This window comes from Mus musculus, chromosome 6 (assembly GCF_000001635.26).
Source record: "Mus musculus strain C57BL/6J chromosome 6, GRCm38.p6 C57BL/6J".
Taxonomy (NCBI): Eukaryota; Metazoa; Chordata; class Mammalia; order Rodentia; family Muridae; genus Mus; species Mus musculus.
Window position 1 is genome coordinate 90,359,921 of NC_000072.6, and position 14,814 is coordinate 90,374,734.

Below are 14,814 nucleotides of genomic sequence, written 5' to 3' on the forward strand. Positions count from 1 at the left end.
GGTTTGCCTCTGCTAAGAAAGTGTCATGTCTGGGATTCCCAGAGCTGCTCAAAGCTGGAGCCCTGGCTGCTCTCAGCAGTCAGGGGCACTATGGCCTGTGAGAAAGACACACACACACACACACACACACACACACACACACACACACACACACACACACACAGAGGAGGGGGAAGGGCATAGGGGTGAGTATGGGCTGGATCCAGGCAAGCCTCTCTGTCCTGAAGAGCCAAGTCCTTTCATTAACCAGCTTCCCAGTACATTCAGACGTCTGGCTTGGCCTCGTGCCCACCAAGACTAAAATTCTTAGCTGCAACTCAGTCAGGTGGCTTTAATTAATGGAAAATGTGACCATAGCGCATGTCCTAGCTGGAGAAAAAACAGCACAGAGAAGAGCTCCCTGGTTATTATGTGCGGGAGAGGGGATGAGTGTGACTGTTAAAGAGACTGAAACTTGTCCCAAGCCTCACAAGACAAACAGCAGATGGTCTGGGAATTCGGCAGGGAGGATATGGGACCCAGCACCGCCAAAGGGGCCAAGGGACCTGGCTCACTAATGTTGCTTCTCCAAGAACAGACCACACCCAGTTCTGTGGCTTTATTTTCTTCCTTGTTTGGCAGGAATCTAAGAGTCTAAGCTCTTTGCCCTCAGGCTTCTTGACTTGCTTCTCCACTTCCTGGACTGTCTCCTAGTGTGCTGTTGAGAGGCTCTTCCCTGTGCAAGGTCACCACCCACAGCTGTGTGTCAAGTTTAGCTCACTCCATGGCCTTGGCCTCTTCGTACTCCCTCTTTTGGAGTGTCTGGTTGGTGACAGCTTGTGTGCTGTGTGTCCCCTTGGCACCAGTTGACTGCAGTTTCATGTGCTCTAGACTATGTCCGCAGGACATGGCCATTCAGTCAAGTCACTGAGTGGGAGCAACTGTACCTTAGCAAAGTCTTTTCTGGGCTATTTCTATAGGAAAGGATGGCATGTGGGTAGACTTCATATCATTTCACAGACCAGGCAAGCTCAGGTAGCCTCTGGGCAGTCAGTCATCTGGGCAACTAGCAGCCCACGTGGGGCACGGCAGCTTTCAGCCAGCCTTCCTGTGTGCCCATCTATTCCTTATCACCGCTTCTGTGGGCCCTGTGAAACAACCTCCCTCCCTTCTTTGAACACTATTGGAGACCAGGGTGTATGTAACTCAGCACCAGAGCACTTGGCCAGCATGTACACAGCCTGAGTACAATGAGAAAGATCGTTTCCCATTCTGATGGACAAACAGGCATCAAGCACAAGGTGATGGGGGAGGGTGGAGGTGTGGGGGGAGGGGGCTTCTTGGGAGATACATGAAGTGGGAAAGACCGACTCAGAAGCATAATTATTTGAGAAGCCAGGATGTAGCTGCTCTGTTCTGCTGGTCACATGGCTTTATGAGGTAGAGGTCAATATGACAAGGCTTCCCCAATGCTGGTGCCTGAAGTCTTGCAAGCATTCCTGCTCCGGGCAAGTTGACACAGTTAGCTGAGAACTGTTCTGTCTCTTGCAGGGGTGAAGTCATCAATGGGGGATTTGGCCTTGTTCTAGATGGAACTGCAGAGGCTGAGCAGAAAGCCAGGATGATGCTCAGCTGGGATGTCTCCAATGGTGTAAGTCCCCCTGAACTCTTCAGCTCCTCAATACCCCCTCTCCTACAAGGCTCTGCTTATCCAAGTTGGAAGTCTGTACTGCAGTTCTCGCCCTTCCCCAGTAAGGACTCCATTCCAAGTCCTTCTAAGGCTCCCTCTTTTTTAAAAGGTTTATTTTTTATTTGAATGTGTGTGTGTGTGTGTGTGTGTGTGTGTGTGTGTGTGTGTGTGTGTACCGTGCGTGTTTCATATCCTCAAGGGTCAGAAGAAGGCATCAGATCCCTTGGAACTGGAGATACTGTTGTGAACCACCATGTGGATGCTGGGAACTGAACCTAGGTCCTCTGGAAGAGCAGCCAGTGCTCTTGACTGCTGAGCCATCTCTCTAGACCCCAGGGATCCCCTTTCACCATCCCTTCCCAACTGTTTTTCCACACTTTCCTTTGGTTATCCTTGTCTCTGGTCTCACCCTGCAGTATAGCTTCTGTGCATGCAGATGGACCCTGGCGGGCTCAGTCCTGCCTCCTGAAGCATCCCCTGCACTGGTGGGGGCTGCGATGGAATCCAGTGCCTCAGGCATGCTCACCCCATCATTTTGCTGTAGCCAGATGCCAAGATCTCCCTTTTAAGGCTCATCTTTCACTGCTTGGTGTTGCTGTGCTGGGTGGGCTTGGCCTGTGCCCAACAGTTACACCAACCCTCACTGCCACTTTTGAAGGCAGCCAAAGAAGCTAGATAAACCACATTTTAGAAGCTAGATAAACCTTCAGTACTGCCATTATGGCCCATCTTTGCAGTAGCACAGCATCCTGAAGGGGAAATGGGGCAGATTCCTCTCCCAAACCACATCTCAAACAGCCCAGATTGGGAGAATGGAGGTCAGGCAACGATGAAAAAGGGTATATAGGGTGTGAGCAAGCTGAGGAGGGATTCCAGAGCAAAGGACCAGAGTGCAGACTGTAGCTCTGGATGACAGAGGTTGTACCCAGAGGCAGGTGCAGGCAGGGAGGCTCTGATAGGGACACTCACCAGGATCCACTAACTTCAGCACTTCAGCAGGAATCAGGGCTCCTCATCCTGACACTAGGAGTTGCAGTAAGATATAGGGTTTCCTCTTAGGAGACCCCACTGTCAATGGTATGGATATAGGTCAGGGGGTAGCTTGGTGATGGTTGGTGGCAGCTTGATGGGAAGGCTCCATGGCCATCACTTAGGACAGACCAGGCTCAAGGGAGGAAGCAGGCCAAGGATGAGGATGGTGATGAGGCTGGTGACAAGGATTCTGAAAGGAGAAAGGATGAATGAGTTCTAGGGATGAGCTCATTCTGACCAGGCAGTGCCCTCTATAAATGTCACGTTGGTCATTCTTCGGGATGGGAGATAGGGCTGGTTTCAGATTGAAAAGAGGATTAGTCACTTATATGTTCCAGGTAAGAGAGCAGAGGTCTGAGCTGGGTAGACACAAAGGAGGCTCTGAAATCCCCAAATAGAAATGGACAGAGTTTGGGAAGCAGAACACCATGTGCAGATAGATCCCTGTGATCTTGACACCAATGCTATGTGTTTGGCTTCTGCAGGTGGCACGACGCTGCTGGTCTGGAAACCCCAAGGCCTATGAGATCATCTGCCAGACAATGCAGGAGAACAGTGGCCTGGTGGTGACGCTTCCCCATGAGGTGGCAGATGAACAAGTGCTACAGCAGGCCCTGCGGCCCTGAGAAGAGCAAGGGTCCTCTTGATCCCCTCCTTCCCACTGCCCTCCCCTCGCAGCTCATGACCCTCCCCCACCCCACTGCATCCCTACATGGCACTCTTCGTGTCCCACATACTAACCACAGAGGCCTATCAAGGTGAAGGCGCTAGTCTTTGACCACTGGTTTGAGGGCAGGGTACATCTTGTTCATGAACAGGCCTGTAAGAGTAGACTCCAGCTTGGATAGGAAGGAACCTTGAATGCTGGCCAAGCTGGCACCCGCCTCACAAGATTCTCTGTGACCTTCTAAATGTGCTGTTCAGTCTCCTATCTACTACTGTCCACGCAGTTACCCAGCCATCCCTTGTCTATGTCATCCATCACTTCCGGTTCCTCAGAGAACCTGGCATTCTCTCATGGGTTCACAAAGTGCTCACACCAAGTCCTTGGTGCTGAGGAGTATGGGGGAAGATAGACAGGAAATAAAGACTAGAGTAGAGCCAAACACATGGCACAGACTGGGCTAGCAAGAGTGGATAACAGAGTCTCTGAGGCAAAGTGGCCAGGTGCTGCTGCAACATGTGGAGAAAAGGCAATTGTGTGACCATGAAAAACAGAACCAACCACTTCCAGAGGTCCCTGGGTGGATCTGGAATCCTGCAGGAGTTGCATTAGCCATAAGCTGGGTTCTTATATCTTTCCCATGGCCTGCAATCCAACCTCTGAAGCAGGAGACCTAGCAAGAAAGTTGGGTAGCTGTGCTTCCTCCCCCTCCCCCTGGAAGTTGCCACTACTTTATAATGCCTCCTAACCCCCAATACCCATCTTTTAGGCCCCTTCCCACTACCATGTCCTGTGCCCTCTTTTCAATCTTCACCAGGCCAGATCTCCTGCTGTGTGATCCCCTAAACTGAGGCAGGCCTACAAGGCAGTTAACTTACAAAGAGAAAAAGGATTTTTTTTTTTTTTTTTTTTTTTTTGGCTGACCATTCTGGATGTTCCCACGCAAGATAAGGAAGTCGTGTTGCTTTGGGCCTCTGGCAACAATGCCAAGTGGCAATGGCAGGGAGCACATGGCAGAGCAAAATTACACTATGAGCCAGGAAGAAAGAAGAGACGCTTGGACCCAAGTCCTCCAATCCTTCAAGGGTGTGTTCCAGTAGCCTAAAGCCCTTTCCCTAGCTCCACTTCTAAAGGTCCCCTCACCTCCCTGCACAGCTTTGGAATAAGCCTTTAGCCCATCTGCAGCCATAGCAGAGGTCAAAATCGGCTTTCTGGCATTTTGGTCTATGTTTCTTGCATTAAATAAAGATTTTCCTAAATCAAAAAGGAACCAGACATCCTTCAGTGAGGGACCAGGGCCTCTGAGTCTCAGTTTCCAAATATGCACAGCAGAGCCACAATACCTGGATCTCTTGTCTTCCGATAGGATGGATACCTCACATGTCCAGTATTCAGATGTGGCTAGTGTGAACAAGAAGCTGAATTGTAAATTTTGACATTTTAATTCATTTAAAGTAAATTTAGTTCTATTTCATATGTGTAACTGAAATATAAAGAGATTAAAGTTACATATAGATTTAGGCTAGGCCTATTCCACTCTTCCCCTAAAAGCCAGGAACATGTTTATTTATAAAAATGCAATTCTTCTAGAAGTTGGTGGAGGCTCAATGGTAGAGCACATATTTAGTACACACACACACACACACACACACACACACACACACAAAGAGAGAGAGAGAGAGAGAGAGAGAGAGAGAGAGTAAAATAAAATTTAGTTGAACAGATAAGTACATGTAGTAGCATTTGAAAACAAGCTACCATTTTGTGGAGTGATACTGAAATGTCCCCCAACACAGTAGTATGGATAGGCAAGGCTCAGCCTACCCTGGGTGGAGTAGAATGGGCACTGATCTGATTGGCTTCCTATTGCCCATGAGGCCAATCTTGCTCAGGTTTCTCATTGGCCTCTATATAGGTTCCCTGCCTCCAATCTCAGCCTAATTATACTCCTGTGGAGATCCTTGCAAAGTGCAGCAACAGTGTGTCATATCCCTGCCTGAAAACCACAGTGGCTTTCCTGAGCCTTGCTGGAGCCAGGACCTGAGCATCCCAACTTGGAAGAAGTAGAAGAAAAAGCGTTCCTAAGAGAGGGTGAGGTGCAGCAGAAGGCAGCAGGAGACCTGGGTGAGGAGGTCTAGACAAACCACAGACGAGAGTGTGCAGTGCAGAGCAGGCAAGACGACTCCTGGCAAACCCAAGAGCGTGAATCCACCCAATGACAGGTGCCCTAAAAATTACTAAGACACTCTTGAAAAGGCAAAGAACACAGGAGAGAATAATGTCAACATGCTATCCACTGCTTTCCAACATGTTTTCTTTCTTTCTTTCTTTTTTCTTCTTGCATTTGAGGTAAAACACACAACTGTAACTTTATTTTTTTTAAATGCCTGTTTTTAATGATGGTTCTTAAAGGCTTTAACCTCCCTTTTAGCCCACCACCCACCAGAGGTAGTGGAAAAGAAAGGATATGGGGGAAGTGCACTTGTTTAAAAAGTTCTTTAGAGCATTTCAAATCTGTGTTGTCTTGAAATTGGCAGTTCAGTTCACAGGTCAGCAGTGGCAGCTTGATCCACTTAGATAAACCAGCAGTTCAGTTTGGTAGAGTCAGGATAGCAAACAGGAATCAGCAGCAGTGCCACTACCTAGCAGAGACAATCAGGCCTCATCCTCTGCACAAGTCAGTAGGAGGGGTCCAGAGGGGCACCAGGGAAAGTTCTCAGCTGTGCCTCTCTCAGAGAATCAAAGATCAGCAAAGATTCCAACAGGCATTGTACAGCTAGCTCCATAAGCAAGCCTAGCTCAGCCTCGGTCACTGTCCATCGAGTCCTATTTATACCCTCTAAACATCTCATGTCCTCCATGAGTCTTGTCTTAGCACATGGGTCTGTCTCAGCTGACATTACTCTGCCAATTACTCAGTCTGCAGAAACTGCAAGAAACTTCAACACACCACCAGAAGTTTTTGGGTGCATTTCTCTCTATGGAGTCCTGACAAATGCTGCGGACCAATACATGCATGTTGTTAGCAAAGAATCTCTTATCACATGTCCTTTCACATGCTTATTTTAGCAGAACATATTTTCACCTGTGTCTGTGTTAGTCAAATGTTCCTGTACAAGTTTACCCTAGTCTTTTCACCTGTGTCCACTTCAGAAAAACAGTCTTTCACATGTTTGCCCCAGCAAAACACCGTCCAACACAACTGATTTTCCAAAGAACCCTTAAGTTTCCACTTCACACTAAGTTCCAGGATGCAATTCAGTGGCCTGAAGCACCCCATGATGCTATGCGGCAGTTCTGACCTAGGTCTAGGAGCCAGCTTTTCATCACCCCAAGCTGACACTACCCCCTCCTCAGTCCCTGGTACTCATCAGTTTACTTTCACCCTATTGTATTGTGTGCTCCAGAGACCTCACAGATGTAGAGTCATATAGCACTTATCCTTCTGTGATTGATTTACTCACCCATTGTGTCATGTCCTTGAGTTCTTCCATGTGGCAGCATATAGCAGAATGCCCTTCCACAAACTCTGTATGATGAACCACATTTGCTTAGCCCTTCAGCCACTGAAGGGCTTGTGGGTTCCTGTAAATCCTGCTGTGAGCCAGATGTGCATGTATCTACCCATGGCCTTTCTTTCAGCTCTTGGGTCGGCATCTAGAACTCTAACTATGGGGATCACATTATAATTCTATCTTTAAGTTTTAAATGAACTATCAAAACATTTTCTATAGTAGGAAAATAGTGTCTAAATCTAGAATTTAATTTCTAAAATACTTGTTTGTGGTCTAAAACACTCACTAGAGTCATTGAGCTGAATCAGTGCTTAAAGGCACCTGCTACCATGCCCAATGACCTGAGTTAAACCCCCAATCTACACAGTGGAAGGAGTGAACTGTTGTTAAGTTGTCCTATGTGTGCGCACATGCACACACACACACACACACACACACACACACACACACGCCTAACTACAAACTCGATAGTGCCAAAGGGAACCTACTCAAAAACCCCTTTCTCCACCTCACCATGGAGGTGGCATCAAGGATCTTTCTAGAAAAGAAATTTCACTTTCATTTCACTTCCTGGAGCCCCTTTAATACTCAAATCATATTTTTTATATTTTCCCTTTCTAAGCTTGCTATGCTTATTCAACCCGCTCTTCATGAGACTTAACCAGAGAACAAAATCTAAAATGGGCATTTCTGAGACTTTGTCAATGCACTTAATCTGAATCTCTTCACCTTAGCCTTAGGCAGACTCTTCAGACAAGGGCAAAAAGCAGCCTCGTTCTTCACCAAAATACTACAAAAACAGTCTCTAGGCCACATATTGAGGTCTTCTCCCCTAAAACCTCTTGGGCCAAGTCTGCACAGTTGAAATCACTCACAGCAACAACATCTTCCCTATTCCTACTAGGATAGCTCATTAAACTCCATTTAAAGCATTACACGGCTTTCCAAATCCAAAGTCCCCAAATCCACATTCTTCCAAACAAAACCATGGCAACACCTATCACAGTAACACCCCAGGCCCTGGTACCAATTTCTGTCTTAGTTAGGTCTTTACTGCTGTAAACAGACACTATGACCAAGGCAACTCTTATAAGGACAACATTTGATTGGAGCTGGCTTACGGGTTCAGAGCTTCAGTCTATTATCAACAAGGCAGGAACATGGCAGCATCCAGGCAGGCATGGTACAGGTGGAGCAGAGAGTTCTACATCTTCATCTGAAGACTGCTAGCAGAATACTGACTTCCAGGCAGCTAGGAGGAGGGTCTTATAGCCCACACCCACAGTGACACACCTACTCCAATACCTTCTAATAGTGCCACTTCCTGGCTCGAGCATATCCAAACCATCACAGAGTGCATAAGCACATATACAGACAGGTAAGGTTTTTCACAAACAGATGTGCTATTTCTGTGCTCATTTTTTAAATGTATTTTTAATAGAAGCATACAGACGTGTCATTGCTGTCATTTGTTGTCAGTAGCTTTTGTATATCAGATGTGCTGTTCAATCAACACTTTTAATGCCAAAAACTTTTGCTCCTTGGAGAACCCATCCCTATTAGAGGCTAGCCCTAATTCCCCATCTCCCACTAATCTACTGTCTGTATAACTTAGCTCTTCTAGACATTTCATATAAATGGCATTATAGCACATTCTCTTTTGTGGCTGAAATATTTTTCATAGGTTTGGTCATGACATAACTTGCAAAACTCTGTAATTGCTCAAAAATATTCCACTGTATGAATATATATTCATCTGACAATGAACACTTGCATTGTTTCCCCTGGCGAGTTGTTGTAACAAAGATTACTATAAGCATGCAAGTAGTTTTTGTGTAGACATATTTCCATCCCTCTTCAGGGAGACACAGGGGGAGGGAGATACCCTTGCATTTTAAGGGGCAAATTGGTGGGAAATGGGGGTAAACCAGTGTAGGTGCAAATGGCAGGTTGGCAAAGTTTTAATAGTATTTGAACTTTCAGAAGACTAAAGCCTGACCTACAGAAAACAGGCTGGAGGCAGAAAGGACTGGAATGGGTGGGGGCGGGGAGACAGTTGGGTAAAGGTGGAGCGGAAGACAGGTTCCTTAGCTATTTGAGAACCTAGGAGTGAAATAAGTTTGAATTTGAGTGGTGATGACAGGAGTGGTGTGATTCCAGATGAATCCGTATGAGACAAGGGGGATTGTGGAATTCAGGGAACAACCAGCAACTTAGAAGGCAGACATATATCAAGGAAACACGGAATGTCTTTAGTGGTTTAGGTAGGGATCCCATCAGGACCTGCTACAGGGCAAATCAGGTCGGTGGCACAGTAGCAGCAGATAGACGCGCTCTTCGGCGAGGTCATAGAGAGATGACAAGCAAAGTGGAGAGGTTCAAAGCCTGAGTGTCAGTTCTGGATCATGTGGCCACAGGTAAACTTGACTTGTTTCCTTACACTTGGCAATCACAGGTTGAATTAGCTCGTATTTTCAAAGTACAGAGGGCACAGGAACTCTTAAGAAACGCAATCAGTTTTCATTCCTTTGCGCTACCCAGATGCAAAAGTAGGAGCCCAAATCTGAAGACCCTCTTTTTCCAAGTTGGGACTCCAAGCACAAGACAAGTTGGAGGCTCCGCCCCTGCTCCAGCCCCTGGGCTTCCTCGTGACTACAGTCCCGACAGCCCTCGCGCGCCACGCCCACGCCCACGGCTCCTGCGCACGCGCAGCTCGAGATGCGACTCTGGGCTGTAGTCTAAGCTCAGCTTTGACAGAGGCTCCCGGGGGGCGGACCCTAGGTGTCGCGCGCATGCCTGGCAGGGCTGGGCAGCTCTTCTCCGGTGGCTGCGGTTCGGACGCCTCAGCTGGGCCTAAGATGGACCTCCCGGCGGTGCTGGCCGCCCCGGCCACGCGCGGAGACCAACATGGCGGTGGCCCGAGCCGACTTCGCCGCGGCGCGGGGCCGTCCCTCGGTGCCGGTCCCGGGCGCCGTCGCCTGCTGCTGCTGAGGGGCCCGGAAGATGGCGGGCCCGGGCCGCGTCCAGAGGAGGCCCCGGGGCCCAGCCCGCCGCCCCCGGAGGACGGCGGCGACTCCTTCGTGGTACTGCTGGAAGTGCCGCGCGCGGCCGACACCCATGGTCAGGAGGAGGCCGAGCCCGATTCGGGCGCGAGCCCCACGGAACAGGTCCCGGCCGCCGCCCCCGGCGCAGCTCTGGCAGGCACGGTCACCATCCACAACCAGGACCTCCTGGTGCGCTTCGACCGCGGCGTCTTCACGCTGGCTGCGGCGCCCGCGCCAGCCGCCCCGAGCCTGCATCCCGCGACCACCCCGGGCCTGGAGCCCTCGAGCGCTGCTGCGTCCCGCCGCGGGCCGGTGGCCGCTAGCGCTGGCTCCCCGGCCTACCGCTGTCCGGAGCCGCAGTGCGCGCTGAGCTTCGCCAAGAAGCACCAGTTGAAGGTGCACCTGCTGACGCACGGCAGCCTCCAGGGCCGGCGGCCCTTCAAGTGCCCGCTGGATGGCTGCGGCTGGGCCTTCACCACCTCCTACAAGCTCAAACGGCACCTGCAGTCGCATGACAAGCTGCGTCCCTTTAGCTGCCCGGTGGGCGGCTGCGGCAAGAAGTTCACCACCGTCTACAACCTCAAGGCGCACATGAAGGGCCACGAGCAGGAGAGCTTGTTCAAGTGCGAGGTGTGCGCCGAGCGCTTCCCCACACACGCCAAGCTCAACTCCCACCAGCGCAGCCACTTCGAGCCCGAGCGGCCTTACAAGTGTGATTTCCCCGGTAAGCTGGAGACGCGGACCTGCCGGGGCGGGCGGGACCCGGCGGGGTCTGGACCCAAGGGCCAAACTGTCGCTTGTTTGGGCAGGGTTTGCGGAGGTCGGGGTGGAGGCGTTACGCGCCCTGATCTAAATGAGAATAAGGCAAAAACACTCCCGTGTTTGTTTTGAAGTCCCTTTCAGGTACTTAGATATGAAGCTCTGGGTTCCTACAGCCAAGTGGCATGCACAATCGCAGCTATCCGTGGGGAGGGTACAAACCTTTGTTAAGATGCTTACATTGGAAGTGACCTCTTCTCAGAGTTGAGTCAGGACTTTATTTTTCTCAGTCTACTCGTTCAACAATACCAGAGGAGTCAGAGGTCCAAGATACATAAATCGAAATATGCCACCTTAAAATACTGAGGGAATGAGCACACATTGGTGCTTCTCTGGTCCCTCTCCAGCCTCTCTGGAAGCCCCATTGATTAGAGGACACAGAGCTCCCAAGGACGCCTCGAACATTGGATCAGACCCCTGTCCTTTCCAATATTATGAATAGAGTGATGCTCCTTCATCAGGAGCCGGTGTGTGACACAGCTGTTTTTGTGTCTTTTATACTGATTTTTGACAGACTAATCAGTTTCTGGAATCATGTCTGTTCTTTTTACTTTTAGCCAGCATCTAGCTTGCACATTAACATTTATATACACTCTGCACTAGTAATGTGCATTGTAGATTATTCTCATATGAAGATTATTATTATATGTAGGGTATAGCACCTGAAAAGGATATCTTGTGTGTTGTATGGGGCTGGGAGGAAGAACCAGACTTAACTTGTACAAGCAACAGATTCTACTGTTGTATTCTAGCGTGCACATCATATCTGATAGAGTCTGATGTAGAAATCATCAGGCTGATGATTGAAAACATGCAGTCATTTCCTAATCCGAGAATGATGATGGCTGCTCTCACCCTAGCAAAGGTAGCACCATTCTCTATCATACTGGGAAGGACAGGGGTCCACTCACTTAAAAGCATGAGGTGCCCCTGAGGGTCTTGTGCTGGCAGATCACTTAGGCTTCCATAGAAGCTGGGAGAAGGAGCAGGGGAACACCACCTTTTCGTGTCCAGTCAAGGAGAGGTTGTTTTGACAACATGAGCTAGGAAGTGGCAGTGGGAATGGTGTGGGGCTTCAGGAAAAGATCACAGAGTCAGGGTGAAAGAGCTTGCCTATTGATAGGGGGTGGTGAGGACTGTTGCTAAGGCAGAGAATGCTAATGTTTGGATTAACCTAATCACATATACCCTAAATAGCAAAGCAGACAGCTTGAGGCTAAGGAAGAGGATTTTTGGATGGAGCAGAAATTCCCTGGGCTGTTACTTGTATGTAGGGCTGTATAGTGATTGTATTTTAGAGATGGGGCTGTGAGAACAGAGGTGAAGCTGGCAACCTGAATAAATGGGTAAAAGATAAAGAGGAACCAGATGGTAAGATGCGGGGTGTCAGTTGCAGAAGCTGGAGGGAATTGAAAAGTGTGGAGGATGCAGATTCCCACTCTAGTGGGACAGAAAATCTGAGCTAGTAGGATGGTTGCAGCCCTGCAAAGCTGTGTCCGACTAAATCTTGATGGTTAGTGTTTAGTTTGTCCTGCTCATTTCTTTGGTTTCAGACAGCGTTGCCAACTGAGTTTGTAAAAGACAAACCTAGTTTTTGCAGAGTTGTCTACAAAAGTGGCCAGCAAATGCTATGTTTGGAAGACAACCTCTTACTCTTACATCACACTGCAACAGGTGACCTGAGTGTTGCATATCACATGTGCGACAGGACCTTCTGTGCCTTCTAGAAAGCTAAGCATTGCTGGACCTAGCTTTGCAGACCTGGTTTCTGAGGCATGGCTTTCCTTGTCTGTTCATTGTGAACTGCCACTATCAATTGTGTGAGCTGCACTGTGTGATTTTTGTCCTGAGAGCTGAGCTTGTGCTTTCTTCATTCAGGCTGTGAGAAGACGTTCATCACAGTGAGTGCCCTGTTTTCCCATAATCGAGCCCACTTCAGGGAGCAAGAGCTCTTTTCCTGCTCCTTTCCTGGGTGCAATAAACAATATGACAAAGCCTGCCGACTGAAAATTCACTTGCGAAGTCACACAGGTATGAGCTGCAGTGTGCACCTCATGTAGACACATGCTTTGTGGTGGCTGTCGTGCTCATGGCTATGCTGTGTCATGTTTTTCTTTTACAAGGTGAAAGACCATTTATTTGTGACTCAGACAGTTGTGGCTGGACCTTCACCAGTATGTCCAAACTTCTAAGACACAAAAGGTAAACGAACCATACATTTTGGCATTTAGGTTCTAAAAGCACATGAACTATGTGTCTCAGACCATTCTTAGTGAATTACATACAGATTTCAGGCAGTTTAAAATGCAGCTCAGTGTCAGTGCTTTAGAAAATCAGAAAACTAAGAAAAACTCTTAAGTCTCTTCACTTGACAACAGTTATCTCCTGTGTAAGTTTGATTTGCTTTACTTAACATCCTGTCAATACAATTTCATTTTTTTTCCTTTTAAATGTTGTAGAAATACTTTTCTTCATGATCTTGTAAACTTTCAGCAGTGATACTGACAACTAGGGGTCTGTGTACACGTGACGTTCATCGATATGTTGTCTCATTCCATCTTGGTCACAGCTCCGATACTGGTATTATACAGATTCAGAGAGGGTGGGTGGCCTGTGTATGTTTTCATGACTGGGGTCTGAGATGCTCAGAGTGAAGGCATTACTTAGAAAAAGACAGTGTTTGCAAGTTTACTTAACAAGGATCTTTCCTACTGCTGCTGAGCTCTGTGTGTGTCTTCTGGTCATCTGTGGCTTGGAAAGAACATTGGTCATAGAGACTTCAAAGAGTTCATATTGCTTCATTCTCTCCTTTGGGGCTCAGCGCTTGTTAGATTGTTGTAGCACTAATTATTCCATTCCTGGCTCTGGGGCCACCTACCTATCAAAATAGAATTTCTGATTATGGGCAGCTAAACAAACCCTGTGTGAACATTCTGAAATGTATTGACCATTTGAATGGAGGGATACACTGTTTCAGGTCTAAAGTCTCATGCCTGTGAGTCTGTGAGTAATGATTGCTCCTTCATTTTTTTATTTTTTTGTTTCAGGAAACATGATGATGACCGGAGGTTCACTTGCCCTGTTGAAGGTTGTGGCAAGTCATTCACTAGAGCAGAGCATCTGAAGGGCCACAGTATCACCCACCTGGGAACAAAGCCATTCGAATGCCCTGTGGAAGGTAGCATTTAAAACGTTGCTTTAGCTGTAGACAAAGTGCCACACCAGCACTCCTCTTAAGCTGTAAGTTTGAGTTGCAGAAGCACTAAGGTAGTTGCCAGTTTCAGCCCTGTATTTATTTGGTTGGTTAAGAGTAGGTGCACACTGTCTTCGGGGAGTGTACTAGAAGAAGCATTCAGTCTGTGGCTATAGTTCCACTACCTGTTAAACTCGGTGATTATGAGGAGCAGGGGAAGTGAGAAGAAGAGTACACCATCGTGTGTGGTCTGGCATGTAGCTTGGCCTCACTAAATGACAAATAGCTAGCTTATTGCACCTGGACAGAAATAAAGCTTGTCTGATTTTTTTAATAAGGGTATACATGAGGCTTTGTCTTGGTTAGGGTTTCCTCAAACACCTCGACCAGAAGCACCTTGGAGAGCATCTCAGCTTACACTTCTATGTGACAGACCATCATCAGAGAGTCAGGGCAGGCACTCAAGGAAGGGACCTAGAGGCAGGAGCTCGTGCTAAGGCCATAAGAGAGTGATGCTTACTGGCTTACTTAGCCTGCTTTTGTAGAGCACCCAGGACCATAGGCCGGTATGTGGTATTACCTTACCCACATGAATTTGACTGTGCCACATCAATCATCAATCAAGGAAATGCCTCAAAAACATTCCCACAGACCAATGTTTGGAGGCATTTTTCTCAATTGAAATTCTCTCTTTCAAGAAAAAAAAAATCTAGCTTGTGTCAAGTTGACATAAAACTAGCCAGCACAGGCTTTTTTCTTTGAAATGTTTAAAAGTTTAATTTATTTGTATGGCCCATTTATACCAACCCTGCTCTAGTTGAAGGTCCACTAAGGGAAGAGCAATCCAGCATGAGTCTGTTGAACCCTAAATTTAGGGC

General features: G+C 48.0%; 2 protein-coding genes across 6 annotated transcripts in view; both read left to right on the forward strand.

Annotated features, from left to right (window-relative positions):
* The window catches only part of Uroc1 (urocanase domain containing 1), a 31,313-nt gene extending 26,682 nt beyond the window's left edge, over positions 1-4,631 (forward strand). For all 3 annotated transcript variants that reach the window (NM_001347329.1, NM_144940.2, XM_006506092.2), the window contains 2 exons: positions 1,531-1,630; positions 3,187-4,631. In NM_001347329.1, coding sequence (NP_001334258.1) covers positions 1,531-1,630; positions 3,187-3,327 — 241 coding nt within the window. In that variant the 3' untranslated portion in view covers positions 3,328-4,631. The remainder of the gene's footprint in view (positions 1-1,530; positions 1,631-3,186) is intronic.
* A 4,926-nt stretch (positions 4,632-9,557) lies between these two features.
* Positions 9,558-14,814, forward strand: part of Zxdc (ZXD family zinc finger C) — a 34,013-nt gene continuing 28,756 nt past the window's right edge. For 2 of the 3 annotated variants that reach the window (NM_173002.3, NM_030260.3), the window contains exons 1-4: positions 9,574-10,648; positions 12,622-12,774; positions 12,867-12,945; positions 13,791-13,921. In NM_173002.3, coding sequence (NP_766590.1) covers positions 9,739-10,648; positions 12,622-12,774; positions 12,867-12,945; positions 13,791-13,921 — 1,273 coding nt within the window. In that variant the 5' untranslated portion in view covers positions 9,574-9,738. Of the gene's footprint in view, positions 10,649-12,621; positions 12,775-12,866; positions 12,946-13,790; positions 13,922-14,814 lie in introns of all 3 variants that reach the window. The other variant, XR_377502.4, reaches the window with a different exon arrangement.